This window comes from Callithrix jacchus, chromosome 12, assembly GCF_049354715.1.
Source record: "Callithrix jacchus isolate 240 chromosome 12, calJac240_pri, whole genome shotgun sequence".
Taxonomy (NCBI): domain Eukaryota; kingdom Metazoa; phylum Chordata; class Mammalia; order Primates; family Cebidae; genus Callithrix; species Callithrix jacchus.
This window is the reverse complement of record NC_133513.1, coordinates 63,819,480-63,841,961: the sequence shown is the minus strand read 5'-3', so window position 1 is coordinate 63,841,961 and position 22,482 is coordinate 63,819,480. Positions and strand designations below refer to the sequence as shown.

The 22,482-nt window shown below is 35.6% G+C and overlaps 1 protein-coding gene and 1 non-coding gene across 6 annotated transcripts in view; both read right to left on the bottom strand.

Annotated features, from left to right (window-relative positions):
• The window catches only part of CTNNA3 (catenin alpha 3), a 1,887,341-nt gene that overhangs the window by 700,094 nt on the left and 1,164,765 nt on the right, over positions 1-22,482 (bottom strand). For all 5 annotated transcript variants that reach the window (XM_078345825.1, XM_035266221.3, XM_078345826.1 and 2 more), the window contains one exon: positions 21,227-21,319. In XM_078345825.1, coding sequence (XP_078201951.1) covers positions 21,227-21,319 — 93 coding nt within the window. The remainder of the gene's footprint in view (positions 1-21,226; positions 21,320-22,482) is intronic.
• Positions 15,345-15,446, bottom strand: LOC118146606 (small nucleolar RNA U13). The gene has a single exon (XR_004732456.1). It is a non-coding gene; the product is annotated as a small nucleolar RNA U13 (small nucleolar RNA).

Here is a 22,482-nt window from a genome sequence, read left to right as displayed (position 1 = left end):
CTACTTTTTGTTGGGGGGGTGGGAATGAGTGACCTCAAAATGTCTTCAGAAACAACTTCCAGTGCTTGCTTTAAGTCTTTCGTAAGAAACTTCACCATAAGTAAAGCAACTGTTTACCACAGTTCCTTCCAGACTTACATTACACCAGTACACATACTCTCTGGCCTCCACCTTCCACCAACACAATGCAAATATCTTCAACATCACCACCAAAAATATTCAACAGAATCTACATGTGAGACAGCGTAAGTGATACCACCCATATAAATGGACCTCTTAATTTTTAATCAAAAGCTTTGACCACCAGATCTTTGAAAATATCAGCTGGGCATGGTGGCTCACTCCTGTAATCCCAGCACTTTGGAAGGCTGAGGCAGGTGGATCATGAGATCAGGCGATCAAGACCATCCTGGCCAACATGGGAAACCCCGTCTCTACTAAAAACACAAACATTAGCTGGGCATGGTGGCACACACCTGTAGTCCCAGCTATTTGGGAGGCTGAGGCAAGAGAATTGCTTGAACCCAGGAGGAGGAGGTTGCAATGAGCCAAGATTGTACCACTGCACTCCAGCCTGGTGAGGGAGCAAGACTCCATCTCAAAAAAAAAAGAAAGAAATATTATACCAAAAATGCATGATTAACACATTGATCCATCATTTTTTATCTCAGGAAGTTCCTGTTAAGTAAACAAGGATTTTGAATGATTTGGGAAGAATTGTACTTTAACTTCCTCCCTGTGTTTGCTATATAATCTTACGGAACCCACAAAACCTCTCTTGGTATCAAACATCAGCAAGTATGATACAGAAATTGCAAAGCCTGTTTTGATAATAAAGTGAGACATAAATATCAAGTTAATATTGCCATCTTTTCTAAAGGACCCAACTTCTCAAATTATGAAATAGCAAGCCCTAAATACATAAGAGTCAAAAAGGGTTGCAGACTTAAATGTTGAAAGGAAGAATTCCTGGGATATTTTCTTTATCACATCTTTTATAGCAAGAGGTAGTAGAAAAGTATAAGTTCTTTGGAGAATTAACAATTATGAGTAAATAAAACTCTGACTGATGAAATAATTATAAAACCATGAAAACTATTAGTTTTCAAATCCTAGAGCATTATTTTTTTGGTTCTTTAACCTTGGATAAGTCACCTAAACTCTCTGAATTTCTTCTTTGTAATAAAATGAGTCCAATAATGTGTATGTCACAAGACGACTGCAAGAATTAAGTATGGTAGCTCTAGTAAAACACCTGCCGGATATCAGATGCATACGAAGTGGTCATCCCTTCCTCTATAAACTTTCTTTCCAAGCACACAACCATACCATGCCCAGGAGGCATTATATGTTCAAAAGCAAATTCATAGCTTAAACGCAGCTTTCAAAGAGCAGAAACTGAGAAATTGAAAAAATATATATAGTTTATTTTGGAGGTATCTAACTCATGTTGTCCTCCATTAGGAAAAAAGTGGAATTTTATTGTGCTGTAAGTACAGTTATTTGAGTAAGCCTAACAGAGATTAAACTTATTTTTGAAAGAATAAAGTGTGCAATGTCACATTGGTACCTTGGCACTTGCTAGAAACAACATTTGACTCTCAAGTTCCCAAAATCAGTTCATTCTTTCTATGGAGCAATTATAGCTTCTAGATCTCAATGTAGTTCTGTTTCAGCTCCCTAGATTCAGTTTCTGCACACTGTTGTACTAACCGCTTGTAATAATGACTGCTTAGCTTGTTTTGAATTATCCTTGTCCCATTCTTCTTGGGTAATCCAAAATCACAAATCTTATTTTCTAGAATATTGCTAACAAACGCAGCCTTAGACAGAAAAAAAACAAAAATTATAGGATTGAAAAATAATGACTATTGGTCTACATATAATAGACTTAGTGACATTTATGCTTAAGTCTAATTACTTTTTAACATTAACTTTCCCAGATCATTGCTCCAACCAGCTTATATATACCAAGAAACCTGGAGTGAACTGCCAGTCCTAAACTTTTGGTTCAGTGTAGACATGAAGTTAGAATATTCTCCTCTTGGACAGAATGCAGAAAACCTCTCTAAATCTAAATTGGGTATAGGGGTCACTAGCATTGTCAGTTAGGATACGTAAAATGAGAGTCCAGAGTCTTTCAGTTATAGAACTATAATTTGTAATCTTGATTGTAGTACAAGAAAGAGGATGAATGATTGCTTAGATTTGTATAACGTCTTTCAGTTAGAAAAGTTGTCATGACTGGGTATAGAAGTTCTTAGGACCTATGGTCATGGGTAATTTTCACATTAACCCTCAAGGCAAAACTCTGGGGAGAAACAGTCAGACATTCTCCATTTGGTTAAACATCCTGCTACAAATGACATTTCATTTCAGCCTCACATTTAAAATGACATTTAAAAATAATGTTATGAGCAAAATATTTTTCAGCAGTAACATTACCTTCTGAATTACATAAAAGTGTCTTAAATTTTAATGCTTTAAAAAATATATGTTTATGTATTTAAGGTTAATCTAAGTGTGAACCACCTACAAGTCCAGGACATCTTATTTACTTTCTTATTAATGGTCAGTGAGAGTTCATACTAATATTTATCTCCACAAGCTTGGGTTCACTGTATGAAAACCTACTTTAGAAAATGCTGCTAGAATTGCTTATAAACCTAATGTGCTATGTAGATTCTGAAGACAAAAGGCAATATTGAAAAATTACCCTGATACCAACATCAGACAGACTCAACAAAAAAAGAAAACCACAGACCAATTTATCTGACAGATGCAAAAATTTTCGACAAAATATTAGCAACATAATTCAACCATATATTAAAAAGTTCATTCATTCACCATGATCAAGTAGCATTCATCAAAGTGATGAAAGAATCTTTCAACATATGCAAATGAAAAAATGTGATTGGGGGAACAATCCAAGATGGCCGATCGCTAACATCTCAGGATTGCAGCTCCCAGCGAAAGCTCAGACAACGAGAGGACACCACACTTTCAGACAAATTTTGGTCACTCATGGAGCAGAAGATTCCCAGTGGAGGAGTTCCAGGGGTCGCCAGCGCGACTCTTGTGGCCGGCACACCAGTTTCGCCGGCACCTCGGCGTGGCAACTCTCGGTGCAGAGTAAATGGGACTGGTTCCCCTTCTGACCGAGGTTTGGAGGAGCCAAACGGGTCGCCAGCGCGACTCTTGTGGCCAGTGCAGCGGTTGTGCCGGCACCTTGGCACGGCAGCTCTCGGTGCAGAGTAAAAGGGACTGGTTCCCCTTCTGACCGAGGTTTGGAGCTCTGGGAAGGCAGAGTCACCTGTTACAGACTCAAGAAGGAAGCCAGACTGGAGATTCCTGGGCAGAAAAGCACCATCAGTCTTAACACCACTGTTTTGGGCTGCTTGTATTTCGGCCCTGGGAATTAAAAACTTGGACGTCCACTCAGAGATCTAATTTGAAAGTTGGTAATTACAAAGACGACAGGTGGATAAATTTACAATGATGGGAAGAAACCAGCGTAAAAGGCTGAGAATACTCCAAATCAGAACGCCTCTCCCTCTAAAGAGGATCACAGTTCCTCATCAACAAGGGAACAAGACTTGATCGAGAACGAGCGCATCCCATTAACAGAATCAGGCTTCCAAAGATGGATAATAAGAAACTTCTGTGAGTTAAAAGAACATGTTGCAGCCCAATGTAAAGAAACTAAGAACTTTGAAAAAAGGTTTGACGAAATCCTAATGAGAATAGACAACTTAAGTGAATTGATGGAACTGAAGAATACAATGCAGGAACTCCGAGAAGTATGCACAGGTTTAAACACTCGAATTGTTCAAGCAGAAGAAAGGATATCAGAGGTAGAAGTCCAACTTAATGAAATAAAACAAGAAGACAAGATTAAGAAAAAAGGATAAAAAGGAATGAGCAAAGTCTCCAAGAAATGTGGGACTATGTGAAAAGGCCTAAGTTACGTTTGATAGGTGTACCTGAATGCGATGGAGAGAATGAATCCAAGCTGGAAAATATTCTTCAGGATATTATTCAGGAAAATTTTCCTAAACTAGCAAAGCAGGACAATATTCAACCCCAGGTAATACAGAGAACACCACAAAGATATTCCTCAAGAAGAGCAACCCCAAGGCACATAATCATTAGATTCACCAGGGTTGAAATGAAGGAGAAATTACTAAGGGTAGCCAGAGAGAAAGGTCAGGTTAATAAAAAAGGGAAGCCTATCAGACTTACAGCAGATCTCTCAGCAGAAACCCTACAAGCCAGAAGAGAGTGGGGGCCAATATTCAACATCCTTAAAGAACAGAACTTTCAGCCCAGAATTTCATATCCAGCCAAACGAAGCTTCACAACTGAAGGAAAAATAAAATCTTTTATGAACAAGCAAGTACTCAGAGATTTTATTACCACCAGGCCTGCTTTACAAGAGCTTCTGAAAGAAGCATTACACATAGAAAGAAACAACCAGTATTAGCCTTTCTAAAAATATACCAAAAAGTAAACAGCATCAACATAAAGAAGAATTTACATCAACGAATGGATAAAACAGCCAGTTAACATCAAATGGCAGTAATCCTAAATTTAAATTGACTAAATCCCCCAATCAAAAGATACAGCCAAAACCCAACGGCATGTTACATCCAGACCCATTTCACTTGCAAGGATTCACAAAGACTCAAAACAAAGGGATGGAGAAAGATTTACCAACCAAATGGAGAGCAAAAATAAATGAATAAATAAAAAGCAGGAGTAGCAATTCTCGTATCTGATAAAATAGATCTTAAAGCAACAAAGATAGTGGTAAAAGGATCAATGCAACAAGAAGAGCTAATGATCCTAACACTCAGATACATAAGACCTATGAAGAGACTTAGACTCAACGAGACAGAAAATTAATAAGGATATCAAGGACTTGAACTCAGATCCGGAACAAGTAAACTTAATAAATATTTATAGAGCTCTCCACTTTAAATACACAAAATATACATTCTTGTCAATACCACATCACACCTACTCATAGGTTTAAATGAAACATTGATTGGCCATTATTAATACCCATTTTTTTTTTTAGAACAAAGCAACATTTCCCTTCTCTCTCCCTCTTTTTCTTCCTCTTTCTTCCTCTCCTTCACTCCTTTTTCTTTCCTTCTCTCAAAAAAAGAAAAAAAAAGAAATCAACTTGTAGACCTCTAGATCCAGGTCAGCAATGTCTCTCTCATTGCTCAATTTCCTTCCTTCCATTCTCTCCCTCCCTCCCTCCCTCCCTCCCTCCCTCTCTTCCTCTTTTCCTCCCTTCCTGCCTTCCTCCCTTCCTCCCTAAAAAAAATAAAAATAAATAAAAAATAATAAAATAATAAAATTAAAAAAAAAGAAAAAATGTGATACATGATAGCAACAGAATCAAGGACAAAAAGCCTATGATCCTTTCAATAGATGCTAAAAAAGCATTTGATAATATTCCATATCCTTTTATGACAAAAATCTTCAACAAATTTTGTATAGAAGAAACATACCTCAACAAAATAAAGGCAATATATGACAAACCTAGAGCAATCAGTGAATGGGAAAACTGTAAGGCTTTTTCACTAAGATCTGGAACAAGTCTAGGATGGCAACTTCTGCCAATTTTATTTAACATAGTACTGGATATTTTAGTCACAGCAACTAGGCAAAAGAAAGAAATAAAGAGCATCCAAATTAAAAAGGAAAGAAGTAAAATTATCTTTGTTTGTATATATCATAATTTTATATTTAGAAAGGCCTTCTTTACCAAAAAAATTCTCAGATCAACAAATTTAGTAAAGCTGCAGGATAGAAAACCAAAACACAAAACTTAATAGTGTGTCTGCAAACTTACAGTGATCAATTTGAAAAAAAATAATAATCAAGAAAGCAGTAACATTTACAATAGGTGAAAATATATGTAACACTTAGGAATCAATTTAATGAAGAAGTGAAAGGTCTTTGCAAAGAAAACTGTAAAACATAATATAAACTGAAGAGGACACAAAAATGGAAACATATTCTATGCTCATAAATTTGAAGAATTAATATTGTCAAAATGTGTCTATTACCTAAAGTTATCTACAGATTCAGTAGAATCTTGATCAGATATTCTTTAATTACAAAAAAATCCTAAAGTGTGTATGAACCCACAAAACACTGAATAGCTAAAGCAACCTGAGCAAAAAATGCAAAGCTTGACATCACACTACATGGTTTTCAATTGTACTACAAAGCTATAGTAACTAAAACAGCATGGTGCTCACATGAAACCAGATACATAGAACAATGGAACAAAATCGAGAATATAGTAATAAATCCATGTTATTATAGCCAACTGATTTTTGACAAGGGTGCCAAAAGCATACATCAGGGAAAGACAGTCTCTTTAATAAATGGTGCTGAGAAAACTGGATATTCATATGCAGGAGAATGAAAATCAAAAATCCATATACAAAATCAAATTGAAATGGATTAAAAATGTAAACATAAGATCTGAAACTATGAAACTTCTAGAAGACAACATTGGGAAACACTATAGGACACTGGTCTGGGCAAAGATCTTTTTTAGAGAAGATCTCAAAAACAAAGGTGAAAAAAGCAAAAACAGACCAATGGGATCATATCAAGTTAAAAAAGCTTCTGCACATCAAATAAAACAATTAATGAAATAGAGAGACAACATACGGAATGGTAGAAAATATTTGAAAATTATCCATCCAACAAAAGATTAATAACCAGAACATATAAGGAACTCAAACAAATAAAAACAAAGAACAAAAAGAATAAAAAATCCAATTAAAAACAGGCAATAATCCCCATGCTAACACCACCACCAGTATGACTGCATGCATAGTCGCCAGCAGGGGTCCCTTGCTCCCTGAGTCATGCTTCCTCCACCACTGTGATGAGTGCCCACATGGAGCCAGGTAGGCAGATACCCAGATACCCATTAGCATCTCTGCTGCAGCCAATGAGCATGCACCCTGCAATGCTGTGGCTGCCACTGCTGCTGGCACACACAAATGAGGACAGATCCCGCTGCCACCACTGTACAAAATGCTTTGGCTGATACCAACCACCAGAGTGTACTGATCAGCATTCTAGGAGTACCTTGGCCCCCTGGTGCAGTGGATTTCTAACCTCAAGGAGCCAAAGAACACTGTCAGGGTACCATACCACTCCCCCAGAGTTAGACCACCCAGTACAGGAGCTGAGAGCTAGGTGTTGGCCCCCTGAAATCACTCAGAAACAAAGTCAGTTGGTAGAATTCACTTTCTACCATAATCAAACACTCAGGGTTATCAAATAGGATAAAAGAAAAAAAAATCCAAAGGTCAACAGTTTCAAAGACTGACGAAACATTAGTCCATGAAGATGAGAAACAACCAACACAAGAACTCCAACAACTCAAAAAGCCAAAGTGCCTTTTGTCCTAAAAATGACTGCATCACCTCTCTAGCAGGGGTTTTGAACTGGGCTGAGATGGCGGAAATGACAGAAATAGAATTCAGAATATAAACAGGAACAAAGATCATTAAGATGCAGGAGTATATTGAAGCCTAATCTAAGAAGCTAAGAATCAGAATAAAACATTACAGAAGCTGACAGACAAAATAGCCAGTATAGAAAAGAATGTAAGCAACCCAATAGAGCTGAGAAACACACTACAATAATTTCATCATGCCATCACAAGTATTAATTGCAGAATAGACCAAGTTGAGGCAAGAATCTCACAGGTTAAAGACTGGCTTTCTGAAATAAGTCAGAAAAGAATAAAGAAAAAAGAATGAAAAGGAATGAATAAAACCTAGGAGAGATATGAGATTGTATAAACAAAAAAATCAATGACTCATTGGTATTCCTGAAAGAGTATAAGCAACTTGGAAAACATTTTTCAGGATATCATCTGTAAAAACTTCTTCAACATAGCTAGAGAGGTCAACATTCAAATTCAGGAAATGCAAAGAATCCCAATAAGAAACTTCACAAGAAGATCACCACAAGACATATAATCATCAGATTCTTCAAGGTCGAAATGAAAAAAAAGGTTAAAGGCTGCTAGAGAGCAATGCCAGGTCACCTACAAAGGGAAGCCCATCAGACTAAAAGTGGACCTTTCAGCAGAAACCCTATAAACCAGAAGAGATTGGGGGTCAATATTCAACATTCTTGTAGAAAATAAATCTCAACCCAGAGTTTCATATCCAGCCAAACTAAGCTTCATAGTTGAAGCAGAAATATGATCCTTTTCTCACAAGCAAATACTGAAAGAATTTGTTACCACCAGACCTGCCTTACAAGAGCTCCTGAAGGAAGCACTAAATATGGAAAGACTGTTACCAGTCACTACAAAAACACACTTAAGTATATACACCAGTGACGCTATAAAGCAACCACACAAACAAGTCTACATGATAAACACCTAACATCATGATCACAGGATCGAATCCACACATACCAATACTAACCTTAAATATAAATGGGATAAATGCCCCAATTAAACACAGAGGGGCAAGCTGAATAAAGAACCAAGGCCCATCTAACATGCAATGACACCCATAGGCTCAAAATAAAGGAATGGAGAAAAATTTACCAAACAAATGCAAAACAGAAAAAAAGGGGGTTGCAATCCTAATCTCACATAAAACAGACTTTAAACCAAAGATCAAAACAGACAAAGAAGAAAATCATATAACAGCAAAGGGTTAAATTCAACAAGATCTCACTATCCTAAATATATATGCACCAAACACAGGAGCATTCAGGTTCATAAAGCAAGTTCTTGAGACCTTCAAAAAGTCTTTGAGTCCCACACAATAATAGTGGGAGACGTCAACACTCCACTGACAGTATTAGATCACTGAGGCAGAAAATTAACAAAGATTTTCAGGACCTGAACTCAGAAATGGATCAAATGGACCTGAGAGATCTATAGAACTCTTCACCCAAAAGCAACAGAGAACACATTCTTCTCATCACCACACAGCACATACTCTGAAATCAACCATATAATCAGATATAAAACACTCTTTAGCAAATGCAAAAGAAATGAAATTATAACAACCACTCTCTCAAACCACAGCACAATCAAATAGAAGTCAAGCCTAAGAAAATCAAAACTTTATAATCACATGAGGAAATTAATTACATAAATAATCTGCTCTGGAATGGCTTTTGGGTAAATAATGAAATTAAGGCAGAAATCAAGAAGTTATTTGAAATAATGAGAACAAAGATACCATGTACCAACATCTCTGGGACACAGCTAAGGCAGTATTAAGAGGGAAATGTATAGCACTAAGTGCCCGCATCAAAAAGTTAGAAAGATCTCATGTTAAGAACCTAACATCATGGCCGGGTGCGGTGGCTCAAGCCTGTAAGAGATCGAGACTATCCCGGTCAACATGGTGAAACCCCGTCTCTACTAAAGATACAAAAAATTAGCTGGGCACGGTGGCGCGTGCCTGTAATCCCAGCTACCTGGGAGGCTGAGGCAGGAGAATTGCCTGAACCCAGGAAGCAGAGGTTGCAGTGAACCGAGATCGCGCCATTGCACTCCAGCCTGGGTAACAAGAGTGAAACTCCATCTCAAAAGAAAAGAAAAAAAAAACCCTAACATCACAATGAAAAGAAGCAGAAAACCAACCACAAAGCTAGCAGAAGACAAGAAACAGCCCAAATCAGAGCTGTATTGAAGGAGACCAAGACACCAAAAAGCATTCAAAAGATCAATCCAGGAGTCAGTTTTTTGAAAAAAAATTAATAAATTAGACAGACTTCTAGCTAGACTGTTAAAGAAGAAAAGAACATCCCAATAAACACAATTCAAAATGACACAGGGGATATTACCGCTGACCCCAAAGAAATACAAATAATCATCTGAAAATACTACAACCACTTCTATGCACATAAACTAGAAAATCTAGAAGGTATAGATAAGTTCTTGGATACAGACACCCTGCCAAGACAGAGCCAAGAAGGAATGGAATCTTTGAACAGACTAATAACGAGCTCTGAAATTGAATTGGTAATAAATAGCTTACCAATCAAAGAAAGTGCAGGACCAGATGAATTCACAACCTCATTCTACAAGATGCCCAAAGAAGAGCTAATATCATTCCTACTGAAACTATTCCAAAATATTGAGAAGAATAGTCTCCTTCTAACTCATTCTGAGGCTACCATAATCCTGATACCAAAACCTGGCAGACACACAACAATAAAAAAAAAAAAAGGAAAAGAAAAGAAAGAAAGAAAAAACAACTTCAGGCCAATGTACTTGATGAATTTTGATGCAGAAATCCTCAACAAAATTCCTGCAAACTGAATCCAGCAGCACATCAGAAAGCAAATGCACCACAATCAAGGAGGCTTCATCCCTGGGTTGCAAGATTGATTCAGCATACACAAATTAATAAATGTGATTCATCACATAAGCAAACTAAAGACAAAAACCACATGATTATCTCAATAGATGAAGAAAAGGCTTTCAATACCAGTTTTATGTTAAATCCTCTCGGTAAACTAGGTATTGAAAAAACATACTTCAAAATAATAAGTCATCTATGACAAACCCACAGTCAACATTAAACTGAATGGGCAAAAGCTAGAAGCACTTCTTTGAAAACTAGCACAAGCTAAGGATGTTCTGTCTCACCATTCTATATCCAACATAGTAATGGAAGTCCTGGCCAGAGCAATCAGGGAAGAGAAATAAATAAATAGCATGCAAATAGGAAGAGACAAAGTCAAATTATTCCTGTTTACAGATGACATGATCCTATATCTTGAAAATCCCACAGTCTCAGCTCTAAAACTTAAGCTGATAACTTCAGCAAAGTCTCAGGATACAAAAATCAATGTACAAAAATCATTATCATTCCCATATATTAACAACAGTCAAGCCAAGAGCCAAATCAGAAATGTAATCCCACCCATAATTGCCATAGAAAGAATATAATACCTGGGAATACAGGTAATCAGGGAGGTAAAAGGTCTCTACCACGAGAATTAGAAAACACTGCTCAAAGAAATCAGTGATGACACAAACAAATGAAAAAACATTCCACGTTCATGAATAGAGAATCAAAATCCTTAAAATGACCATACTGCCCAAAGCAATTTATAGATTCAGTGTTATTCCTATTAAACTATTAATGCCATTCTTCACACAACTATAAAAAAAATTTTAAAATTCATATGGAAACAGAAACAAGCCTCAATAGCCAAGACAATCCTATGTAAAAACAGTAAAGCTGGAGGCATCATGCTACCAGCTTCAAACAACACTATACAAAACAAAACAGCACATCAAAATAGTAAATAAAACAGCACACCAAAATAAAAAAAGACATACAGACCAGTGGAACAGAATACAGGATCCAGAAACAGGGCTGCACACCTACAACTATCTGATCTTCAAAAAAGCTGACAAAAACAAGCAATGGAAAAAGGACTCCCTATTCAGTAAATGGTGCTGAGATAACTAGCTAGCCATATACAGAAGGTTGAAATTGGACCCCTTCCTTACACCCTATACAAAAATTAATTCAAAATAGATTTAACACTTACATGTAAAACCCCAACCTATAAAAACCTTGGGAGACAACCTAGGCAATACCATTTTGGACATAGGAATGGTCAAAGATTTCATGACAAAGACACTAAAAGCAATTACAACAAAGGAAAAAAAAGACAATTGAGATCTAATTAAAGAGCTTCTGTACAATGAAAGAAACACTCAACAGAGTATAACAGACAACTTACAGAATGGGAGAAAAATTTTGCAAACTATGCAACTGACAAAGGTCTATTATCTTTTTTTGTTGTTGTTATTCTTTTTTTGAGACAGAGTCTCACGGTGTTGCCCAGGCTGGACTGCAGTGGTACCATCTTGGCTCACTGTAACCTCCACCTTTCAGGTTCAAGTGATCCTCCCACCTCAGCCTCCAAAGAAGCTGGGACTACAGGTGTGTGCCACCACACCTAGCTTTTTTTTTTTTTTTTGTACTTTTAGTAAATATGAAGTTTCACCATGTTGAACAGGCTGGTTTCAAACTACTGACCTCAAGCAATCTGCCCTCCTTGGCCTCCCAAAATGCTGGGATTACAGCTATGAGCCACTGCACCCAGCCAAAGGTCTATTATCTAGTATCTATAAGAAACATATGCAAGTTTACAAGAAAGAAAAGCAACCCCATTAAAAAAGTGGGCAAGGGAAATGAACAGACCCTTTTCTAAAGAAGACATACATGTGGTAAAAAAAACAAAAAACATGCAAAAATCTCAACATCACCAATCATTAGAAACAGATCAAAATCACAATCAGATGCTATCTCACCTCAGTCAGAATGGTTAGTACTAAAAAGTCAAAAAATAAAAAATGCTAGCAAGGTTAGAGAAAAAGGAACAACTTACGTACTGTTAGTGAGAGTGTAAATTATTTCAATCATGTGGAAAACAGCATAGAAAATCCTCAAAGACCTAAATACAGAAATACCATTTGACCAGGCAATCCTAGTGTTGGGTATATATCCAAAGGAATGTAAGTGATTCTATGATAAAGACACACATATGTCTATGTTCACTGCAGCACTATTCACCATAGCAAAGACAAGGAATCAACCCATCTGTCTAACAATGGTAGACTAGATAAAGAAAATGTGGTACATATACACCATGGAATACTCTGCAGCCATATAAGGAATGAGATCATGTCCTTACAGTAACATGGATGGAGCTGGATGCCATTATTCTTAGCAAACCAACATGAAACATAAAACCAAATACTGGATGTTCTTACTTATAAGTGGGAGCTAAATGATCAACACCGATGGACACACAGAGGGAAACAAAAGACACGGGGGCCTGCTGGAGGGGAGAGGCTAACAGGAGGGAGAGGATTAGGGAAAATAACTAATGGCTACCAGGCTTAATATCTGGGTGACAAAATAAACTCCAGAAAGAGACTTCATGTATATCTTTAAATAGCTTTTAGTTCATGTGTAAAAATATTCAAGGGACTATGGTCCTGGAGCAAACACTTTAGGCCCCATGACATGACCTTACCTATATAACAAACCTGCACATGTACCCCTGAACTTAAAAGTTAAAAAGCAGGCCAGATAGTAACTATTTTAGGTTAGGTGAATGCTCTCTTTCCTTGTTGTATGAAAGCAACCCTAGGCAATACATAAATGAACTCACATGGCTGTGTTTCAACAACAGTTTATTTATACATGTTGGGAAAAAAATGGGCCAAAGACCTGGATAAACATTTCTCAAAAGAAGACATAAGACTGTTCAACATAACTAATTATCAAGGAAATTCAAATCAAACTACAATGAGATATTGTCTCAGTTCAGTTAGAATAGCTATTATTAAAAGGACAAAAAATAACAGTAGCAGTGATGTGGAGAAAGGGGAATGCTTGTACACTATTGGTGGAAATGTAAAGTAGTACGGAAACTATGGAAAACTGCATGCTCCCAGTAGGTGGTCCATAAGTATTTGTTGAATGAAGAGATTCTTAGAGTGAGTGGAAGAAAGTGGCTGACTCTGTAATTGGGACAGGATACAGAGCAGTGATAGGAAGAATGCACAGACATTAATTTCCAGACTTAGCAACTGTGCTAATGGCTGCACTCAAGCACTGCCTCCCCACAGATTCCACACCATCACTGGAAAGAACCTGGTCCTAAACCTACATCTGAAATCAACCCTAGTCAGTGTTGAGGATACACCATTCAATTATTATAAGCTTTTTAAAAATAAAATCACTTCCTTTAAGTCTTTTTACTTTATGACATGACTGTTGATTTCCAAAATCTTAAGAGCATTTTGTGCCATTCTCTGAATTGAAAATAAATAAATTAGGCATGAGTTATAAAAGACCTGATATGGCTCTTACATGATTCTTTAAGAATATGGTTATTTTACATTGACTATCTATATTGACTATTGTTTAGTTACAAACAAATTCTCCATCATCATCATCCAGAGTATATGAAAGAAAGTATATTTGCTTCCCAAAGCTTGATACTTAGAAAATTAAGTGCTTTCAGTTCACAGATATGACAGCTTCTCTATCAGAAAAAAAAAATAAAAAACCCATAGAAATAAGCACATGGTTTTCCATTGCAAAGAAATACTCTAATGCCCTTACTGAAGTGTGCACTAAATACATCATAACTTAATCAGAACAAGTTGCCGTTTTTACAAAATGTCCTGTCTATGCAGAGAGAGATAATGCCAGTCACTTCCCATGACTTGTGCTTCAACCGACAAAGTGTCATACTGGTACTTTTTATCACTTTGATTAGAAATTGCCAGTTTCAATACTCCCAGAAAACAAAGAAGGAAAGGGAATAGTAATGGCTTCCAGCATTTACTTGACAATGAATATAATCCGAAAAAGGTCACTGAGATATAATCATACACTTAGCAAAAATGTACAGAGTACCTACTATGTGTCAAGTATTATTCCTATATCAGTAGAACAAAATTCATATCCTCATGGATTTTATAGCTTTCTATTTTAAAATATGAATACAAGTGACTTCCAGTGCATGTTCTACTCCAAATACTTTGTTCTTTCTATATTTCACATGCTTCTCTAGGGCAATCTTGACTTTTTCCTACTTATCAACATACCCAATATACATCTGTTTTAGTCATTATAAATTTTCAGTAACAACTTATAAAAGTATTATCTCTTTATGCCCAACCACGTCACTGAAAATAAACTGGGTTCCTCTAGAAGCCCTTTTAGCCCTGTCAGGTCATTGGGTACTACGTGGTGAGAGCAACAGATAGATACAACAAAGCTATACTAGATACTGGCTCAAACCAGTGATTGGAAAACTTGACTTATTTTAGAAGCACATATTTTAGACCACATTTCTCTCTTTTGATTTTGGAAAATCTAAGTACTTGGAAGGGTCTGCTTAATTGAGTGTGTGTTCACCACAGGGAAAATACCCTAGGTTTTCATCATGCTTTTTGTTAATTAATAAAACTTATTTATGGAAAAAACATTTAATACCATCTGATTCCTCTACCTCTCAATAATGAAATAATCTCTCCAATATTTTTGTTAAGGTATACGCTATTTTGCTTTTATTTAAACATTTACTTTGAATAACTGTATAAAACAGTAAGGCAGTAGCTCACTATGGCTTAAAACAACTTATTCTTTTTTCTGCATATCTTTTAAACTTGGGGCCCAGGACTCAGCATGATATTCTCGATGTGGACATCCCTGCGCCAAGTATACTGAAAATTTCCTTCTATTTCACAAGCTAAGTATCATAATCATTTTATTTTTTCATGGCACATAAATAATGTGCTGGTGTCATAGCAAGGTTTGAGGGAGGCATGCATCACGCATGAGCATGAAAATCCAATGATCACACTTATACTACCAAAAGATCAATTAGTTCAAAGCTGTCAGTCAGTCCCCATACCATGCTACTGACTTACACAGTTAAGTCACCTAAATTAGTACTTTTAACTTTCTGGATTTTTCAGGCCACAGATATTTTTAATAGAAAAAGGAGACACAAGAAAGAGAAGAAGCTCATATAGGGTGGGTATATTTTTAGTGTTTTGTTAGTAAAATAAAAAATAATTTTATGTATTGATAAATAAAATTTATTTTTTGCCAAAAAATAATGTAAACAACTATTATCTACTTTGTTATTTCATAAATCAAACATTTCTGATAAATATCATGTAGTAAATATAAAACCTCAGAATGAAAAGTTAAATAAATTTCACTCTATGAAAAAAAGCTAACAACACTGAGCTAGTTTTGCTATAGACCACGAAAATGCTTTCATAGATTCAGGATTGAAATTAATTAAACTAGAGAGCCAATGTCCCTCTGAACTCTTGATGCCCCATGTGCTTTTGATGTGCAATTGTTTCACTATATACTCCTGCAATAGATTGTATTTAAGCTAAGGCCCTGACTTCATATTTATTCTTATTTAATTTCAGCTTATGAGTTTTCAAACATTAGTTCATCCTATGTATCTTTCACAGCTTTGTGTCTATACAAATATAAAATGTTTACTTTTCCAATATTCTTCCAAGTCACTTGTTCAAATGAAGCAAGGATTAAGCCCTGTAGATGGCTTTATCCTTCAACCAGGTTGAGTATAACTGTTCACTTACCTGTAGTACTCCAGCTATTCTGTCATCCAGATCACATTTCTCGCTTTTGTAAAATAGATCCACTAGAGGATCTCAGGATTGGGTTTCAAAAGGCTTCTAGACCCACCTTTCACCCAAAGTTTGTTTGTGCCCTCTATAAAATATCTTGGTAAAGTAGTCACTCTCCTTGTGTTAAATGTCTATAGCGTTGAAAAATTTCAAATCCTGTGTTCTCAATAAAGTCCAATTCCTGTCAGGATAGCTCTGTTAAAAAAAAAATTCATCTCTATCTTGAGATAAAATTTGCATTCTTCTAACTTCTGCTCATAGGTTGTATTCTACCCCTCGGGGCCCTTCAGAACAAGTCACTCACATCATAGTCCATTAAAGATACAATAAGAGTAATTGTGTTTCTCCAGATCTTACCTTTTCCTGGCTTAAAATTCCCTACTGCTTTTCTGAGATGTTCATATGACATAGTTTCAACTCATGTCACTATTTCAAATATCTCTGCTAAGTGTGCTCCAAGTGATAAATCTTTTTTGAAGGATGATACCTATAACTGGGCCAAGTTTAGAGTTGTGGTCCTTTGCACACAGTAAGAACCATAACAACTCAATTCACTGAAACCTAGGTGACTTTAATTGTACTTACAAACTGGAATTCGGGGCCAACCTATCAGCTCCTCCTGACCCAGGATTTACCTGATTCACTCTAAAATCAATCTAGCCTATATATTTAGATGTCATTCTTGGTCAGTATCTATATATAAAATAGCCACTGTAAAGGTTTTTTTCTATTAGTTACAGCTCAAAGTAATTATACTGTCATATTTTTTTCATCTTATCAAACATAAGATGCACTATGTTAAGAAAAGTATCAAGAATTTATTGCCAAAAGCCTCCCTGCCCTCTATGAATATAGAATGATTTGTCATTCTAGTAATCCTCTTATTCATTTATATATTGAACAAATATTTATTGAACATCCTATATATCTTATTTCTGCTAGGTACAAGGGATATTCATAGTGAATAAAGGAGATCGAATAATTGACTTCATGAACTTTCTGTGTGTGTAATATAAATAATAAAGGTAAAAATTAATATAAAATATAACTTCAGGCTGTGATACAGACTCTAATATAAAGAACTATGGTAACATAATAAGTCATAGCTGGAGGAATGATTTACGGAGAAGGGAGATTGATCTCTGAGAAGATGATATTTAAGCTGAATCCTTGTAAACTGTACATAAAAGAAGCTGTCTATATGACCATGTGGGAAAAAAACACTGGAGAATTACCAAGCACAAACTCCCCAGGTGGGAAGTGGGTTATTGTGTTCCAGAAACAGAAAAAGAACTATATAGAGATCTACTGAGTGAAAATATACTACTATGGGGTAGGGTTGGAAGTTAGGCAGTAGGAAAAGCATATAGGTCTGATTAAGCTATAAAATTAGTCTGCATTTCTGTAGTCCAAGATAGAGATGATGGTGGCATAAGCTAAGATGTTGACAAACAAGATGGAGAGAAGTATACAGATTCAAGGTAGATTTTTGTGTGTGAAATGATAGGACTTGTTAATGGATTAGGTAGGAAAAACAACCATTAGATATCATTAGAACATCAGCTTCACAAAAGCAGGCATTTTTGTTTATTATTTGTTTTCTTTACTGTTTTCTCTCCAGATGCATTCACAGTGCCTACCACATAGTAAATGTTCAATAAATAAATAATGAAAGAATGAATGAATGAAAACCTCCCAGGTTTTTCGCTAGAGCAACTAGGTGAATGGGTATGTCATTAACTAAACTAGGAACTGAAGGAGAAATGAAACAAGATAAAGACAGAGAAATTAGAAGTTTCATTTAGGCTACTTTAAGTTTTAGATGTTTTCCAGGTATCAAAGTAGAGATGCTAAAGGAAACATTAGGTATATGTGAGTCTGGTTTTTAGGAGGGACATTTGCTCTGGAGAGAAAAATGTGGAAATCAACAGCATGTGGAAGATATTCAAAACCATGAGGTTTACTGAAGTAAATTAAAAAAAAACTAAAGAGTCTCTGAAGGACACATTTTTTAAAAATCTGATTACAGAGATATAGTAGTCCTCCATTCTCTGCAGAGCATACATCTCAAGACCAGTCAAGGGATGACTGAAACCTCAAATGGTACCAAACCCAGTGCCATCAATAAGAACACACTTTCTGTTCATGTCTTCTACCTACCAATTTAATGTCTTTTCTATCTTATCACGCATTGTGCCCATAACCTTTGCATTTTGAGGTGTGACAGCAAAACTAGCATGAATTTCTTTTTCCTCCTTTACAATTTCACAAATAGAGTATCCATTCTTACCATGGATTTTAGCAACCACAGTATACAATTTTTTTTCCTTAATTTAGGTGAGCACTTTTACCTTTTCACTTACAGGAGGAGAGTATGGCTTTTCTTTGGCCTATCTGAATTGCCAGAGTCACTACTGTTGTGCTTTAGAACCATTATTAAGTAAAATACAAGTTACTTGAACATGAATATTGCGACAGTTGATCGGATACCGTGATGGCTGGTAAGTGAACAACAGGAAGGTGGCATTTACAGCATGAATATGCTGGACAAAGGGATGATTCACATCCTGGGTGGGACGGAAACAGATGAAGCTTTGATCTCAATATGAGGTTTGACATGCAATTTAAAAGATTTTTTCTGGAATTTTTCATTTAATATTTTTAGTCTACAGTTGAATGAGGGTAACTGAAACCACTGAAAGCGAAACAGTGGACAAGAAGGATTGCTGTAGATACATGTTTATTAATGGAAAGATTCAATATCTTAAAGGAGTCATTCTCTAAAATAATCTAAAATTGTAATATTTTAAATTTAAATTCTAATTTTTTTTCATGATACGTGATAAGTTAATCTCAAAAGTTATATGAAAATAAAAATTGACAGCTATAATTTAAAGAAAAAAAACAGATGAGCCATTTTGCCTAAAAGATATCAGGACTTAGTGTAAAACCATACTTAAGACATTATGATACTGTTGCAGGGATAGAGAAATAGACCAATGAACAGAACAGAAAGTCCAGAAACTCGTGTACCTTGAAATGTTTCACTTTGCCTATCATCCTATCTTTACATGTGGAGCAAGGTAAAAATAACTATATATTGATATATTATACATTTAATGTATTATATCATGTTGTACATGTGTGCATGTATTTAAGTTTATAAATATTTGGGAACAGGTGTATACAAATATATATGAGACAATGGAAATATTTATAAGCCTGTGTGGGTGGTGTGTGAAACAGTGGTAGAGTTTCACAGTAATTGAGAAAGGGTCAACTATTTAATATACGATGGTGGCCCAATTGTCAACATTATTAAATGAAATGATCTCTACCTCATGTTAGATATAAAAATATATTTCAGAAGGAATAAATATCTGTATTTGAATAATGATACTTTAATCTTTTAACAACATAATGTTGGAAATATGTGACAAATCTGTTGGCAGGATCTCTTAACAAGGCACAAAACCACAAACCAGGACACACAGTAGGTACTTCATAAATATTTCTTAAAATAATTAAAAGGTGAATCATATGTTTACATAAAAGTTCTCAAAATCTTCTGTGACTAAAAAATTATTGAAAAGTTATTTTTAAAAACCTGGGCAACAGAGATATTTTTAACAAGTCTACCAAATCAACTACAGAAAAAGACAACCAAACTAAAATTGGAAAATTGGAAAAGGATATAAGCAAGTCACAGAATCAGAAAGCCAAATAGTCAATAAATCTTTGCAAAAAGAATGTTCTCACTAGGAATCAGAAAATTACACGTTAAAACCAATGAGAGATACTTAATACTTTTCAGATTAAAAAGGCATTTTAAAAAGTGATAACCTTGAGCGATATTCACAATATGCAGAGATGAGAACACATAGAGTGTTGATGGGAGTACATTTCATTCAACTACTTTAGAGACCTCGTAGCAGATCTGTTCCCTCTCAAGTTTCATAGAAAATTCACATCAGTTGGGAGATCTCAGCTGCATGTCCCATAGATCCCACGTTTCCAGCTAGTTCTTACTTATTAATCAACATTAAGTCCAAAGAACCAGTTTTCCTCACAGTTTCCTCAATATTCTTAGAGATGAAATTGTCAACAAGGCAAATCAAGACTTTAACGCATCCTTTACTTTTTGTAGAATGAGAATCTCAGCAGGTATCCAGAGACTTAAAGTCCCTAATGTTTGTTATATTTCTCATCCTTGTAATAGTTGTGGTCTTTATTAGAAAGCATACATATTATATCCTGCTTCTTCTCAGACAAGAGTGTTTAAGATTGCCATATGTGTATCTTGATTCATGGCTTCAAAATGATTTGTCATGTAGAAATAATTCCCTAAAAGTATGTTGAGCTTCAGATTTTAAGAAACATCTGAATTGCTGACAAGAAAATACTTCCTAACTATTTTTAAACCCATACCTTCTTTGATAAAAGAAAAAGAGTCAATCCTTTCAAACCATTCGAAATATCAAAACAATCACAAAAATAAATCAAATCATTTGGACAAAGCACCATTGCCTCAGGAGATTCCAATATGGCCACTTAAGGAATGTCAGTCTTTTTCTCTACTCCCTTTTTAAGAATCACCTTAGGATAATTCAGTCCTCCATACTCCAAATAAACATTTTGGTCGGGCACGGTGGCTCACGCCTGTAATCCCAGCACTTTGGGAGGCTGAGATGGGAGGATCACTTGAGGTCAGGGGTTTAAGACCAGCCTGGCCAACATGGTGAAACCCTGAAACCCTGTCTCTACTAAAAATACAAAAATTACCTGGGCATGGTGGTGCATGCCTGTAATCCCAGCTACTTGGGAGGTGAAGGTTGCAGTGAGCCAAGATCATGCCACTGCATTCCAGCCTAGGTGACAGAGTGAGATTTGGTCTCATAAAAAAGATTAGTGTATTTTCATATGCATAAAAGCATTAGGAATTACATGTAATTTTACAAACAAAAGACAGTAACTTAGTTATCATACCTGTGGACATAAGGTTTCCAAATGACTGGCTGCAATTTTGACAATTTTAATTCCATCTTCATTTGTTGACATGGAACAAGCAAGATTTGCCACCTTAAATACAATCCAAAATAATGGAAATTATTTTAGATTATCAAGGAAATGCAGAAACACTTTTACTGAACAAGAACATGTACACATTCATTGAGAAACTCAGTAACAAGTAACATTCTCGAAAACATCACTGGTATCTATTTAATGAAAGAATTCAGAGAATCTAGTAAAGCAAATAACAATAAAAGGACTTAGATAATTGTTTAATATGAAAAGGAGAGACTAGAGAGTGAATCAGTAAACCCTATGCAGTCTCTTGGTATCAACATCTAACCCATAAGAAGTATGAGACTGGGGAAGAAAGTTTATCTATGGATTGAATGCTAAAAGATTGTTGGAATCTCATAGGATTGTGATTTGTTTTAAATTTGTAATTGGTTTATTATTTCCCAGAAGTCTATTACTCATATTTAAGTTGCATTAAGTATGACTGTATCTTCATACATGTTTTGTTTGCATCAAATATACTACAAAGCCGAACAAATACAAGATACTTAACTTCTTTTTCCTGTTCTTTTCTTTCTACTATAACTTCAGGGGTACTGTTTGACATTCCAGCAGTGCATTTGATTCAAGCATTATTGATACCCAAATTTCTCTTATATTATTGCTTTTGAAATTTACATTTTCTTCCAACAAAATGAGTGCTCTTTTAATTACCATTATGTCCATGACCTAACTCCAAGATTTACAGATACTTTCTTTAGACCATGAAAGAGCCATGATAAAGAGTGTGAGATGATTTTCTCTTCTCTGAACCCCACTCTTGTTCAACATTCTTCTTACTAGCACAGTAAGGTTTATGGACAGAAGAAATGTTTTCTCTGATCTGCAAAATATATCACTGTCTTTATCACTGCAAGGAGATACTTTAACAGTATTTTTTCTAATTTTAAAAATATCTGTGTCAGTTGCTTTATACTTTAACACATTGCAGTTTTTCCTGTTAAGATCTAAAATACAGCCATTGCGGAGAAACCACACACTAGCCACATGCAGTGGAAATAAACAATATACGACTTTGAATCACTATTTTAAGAGATCACAAAATGTTATCTAAACTGACTTACAGTCTTTGCTTTTTTTATAACATTACTTTTAACATTCCAATAGTGAAATAACTCCTTGGTTTTCATTCACGTATAATGAAGTAACAGGCATAC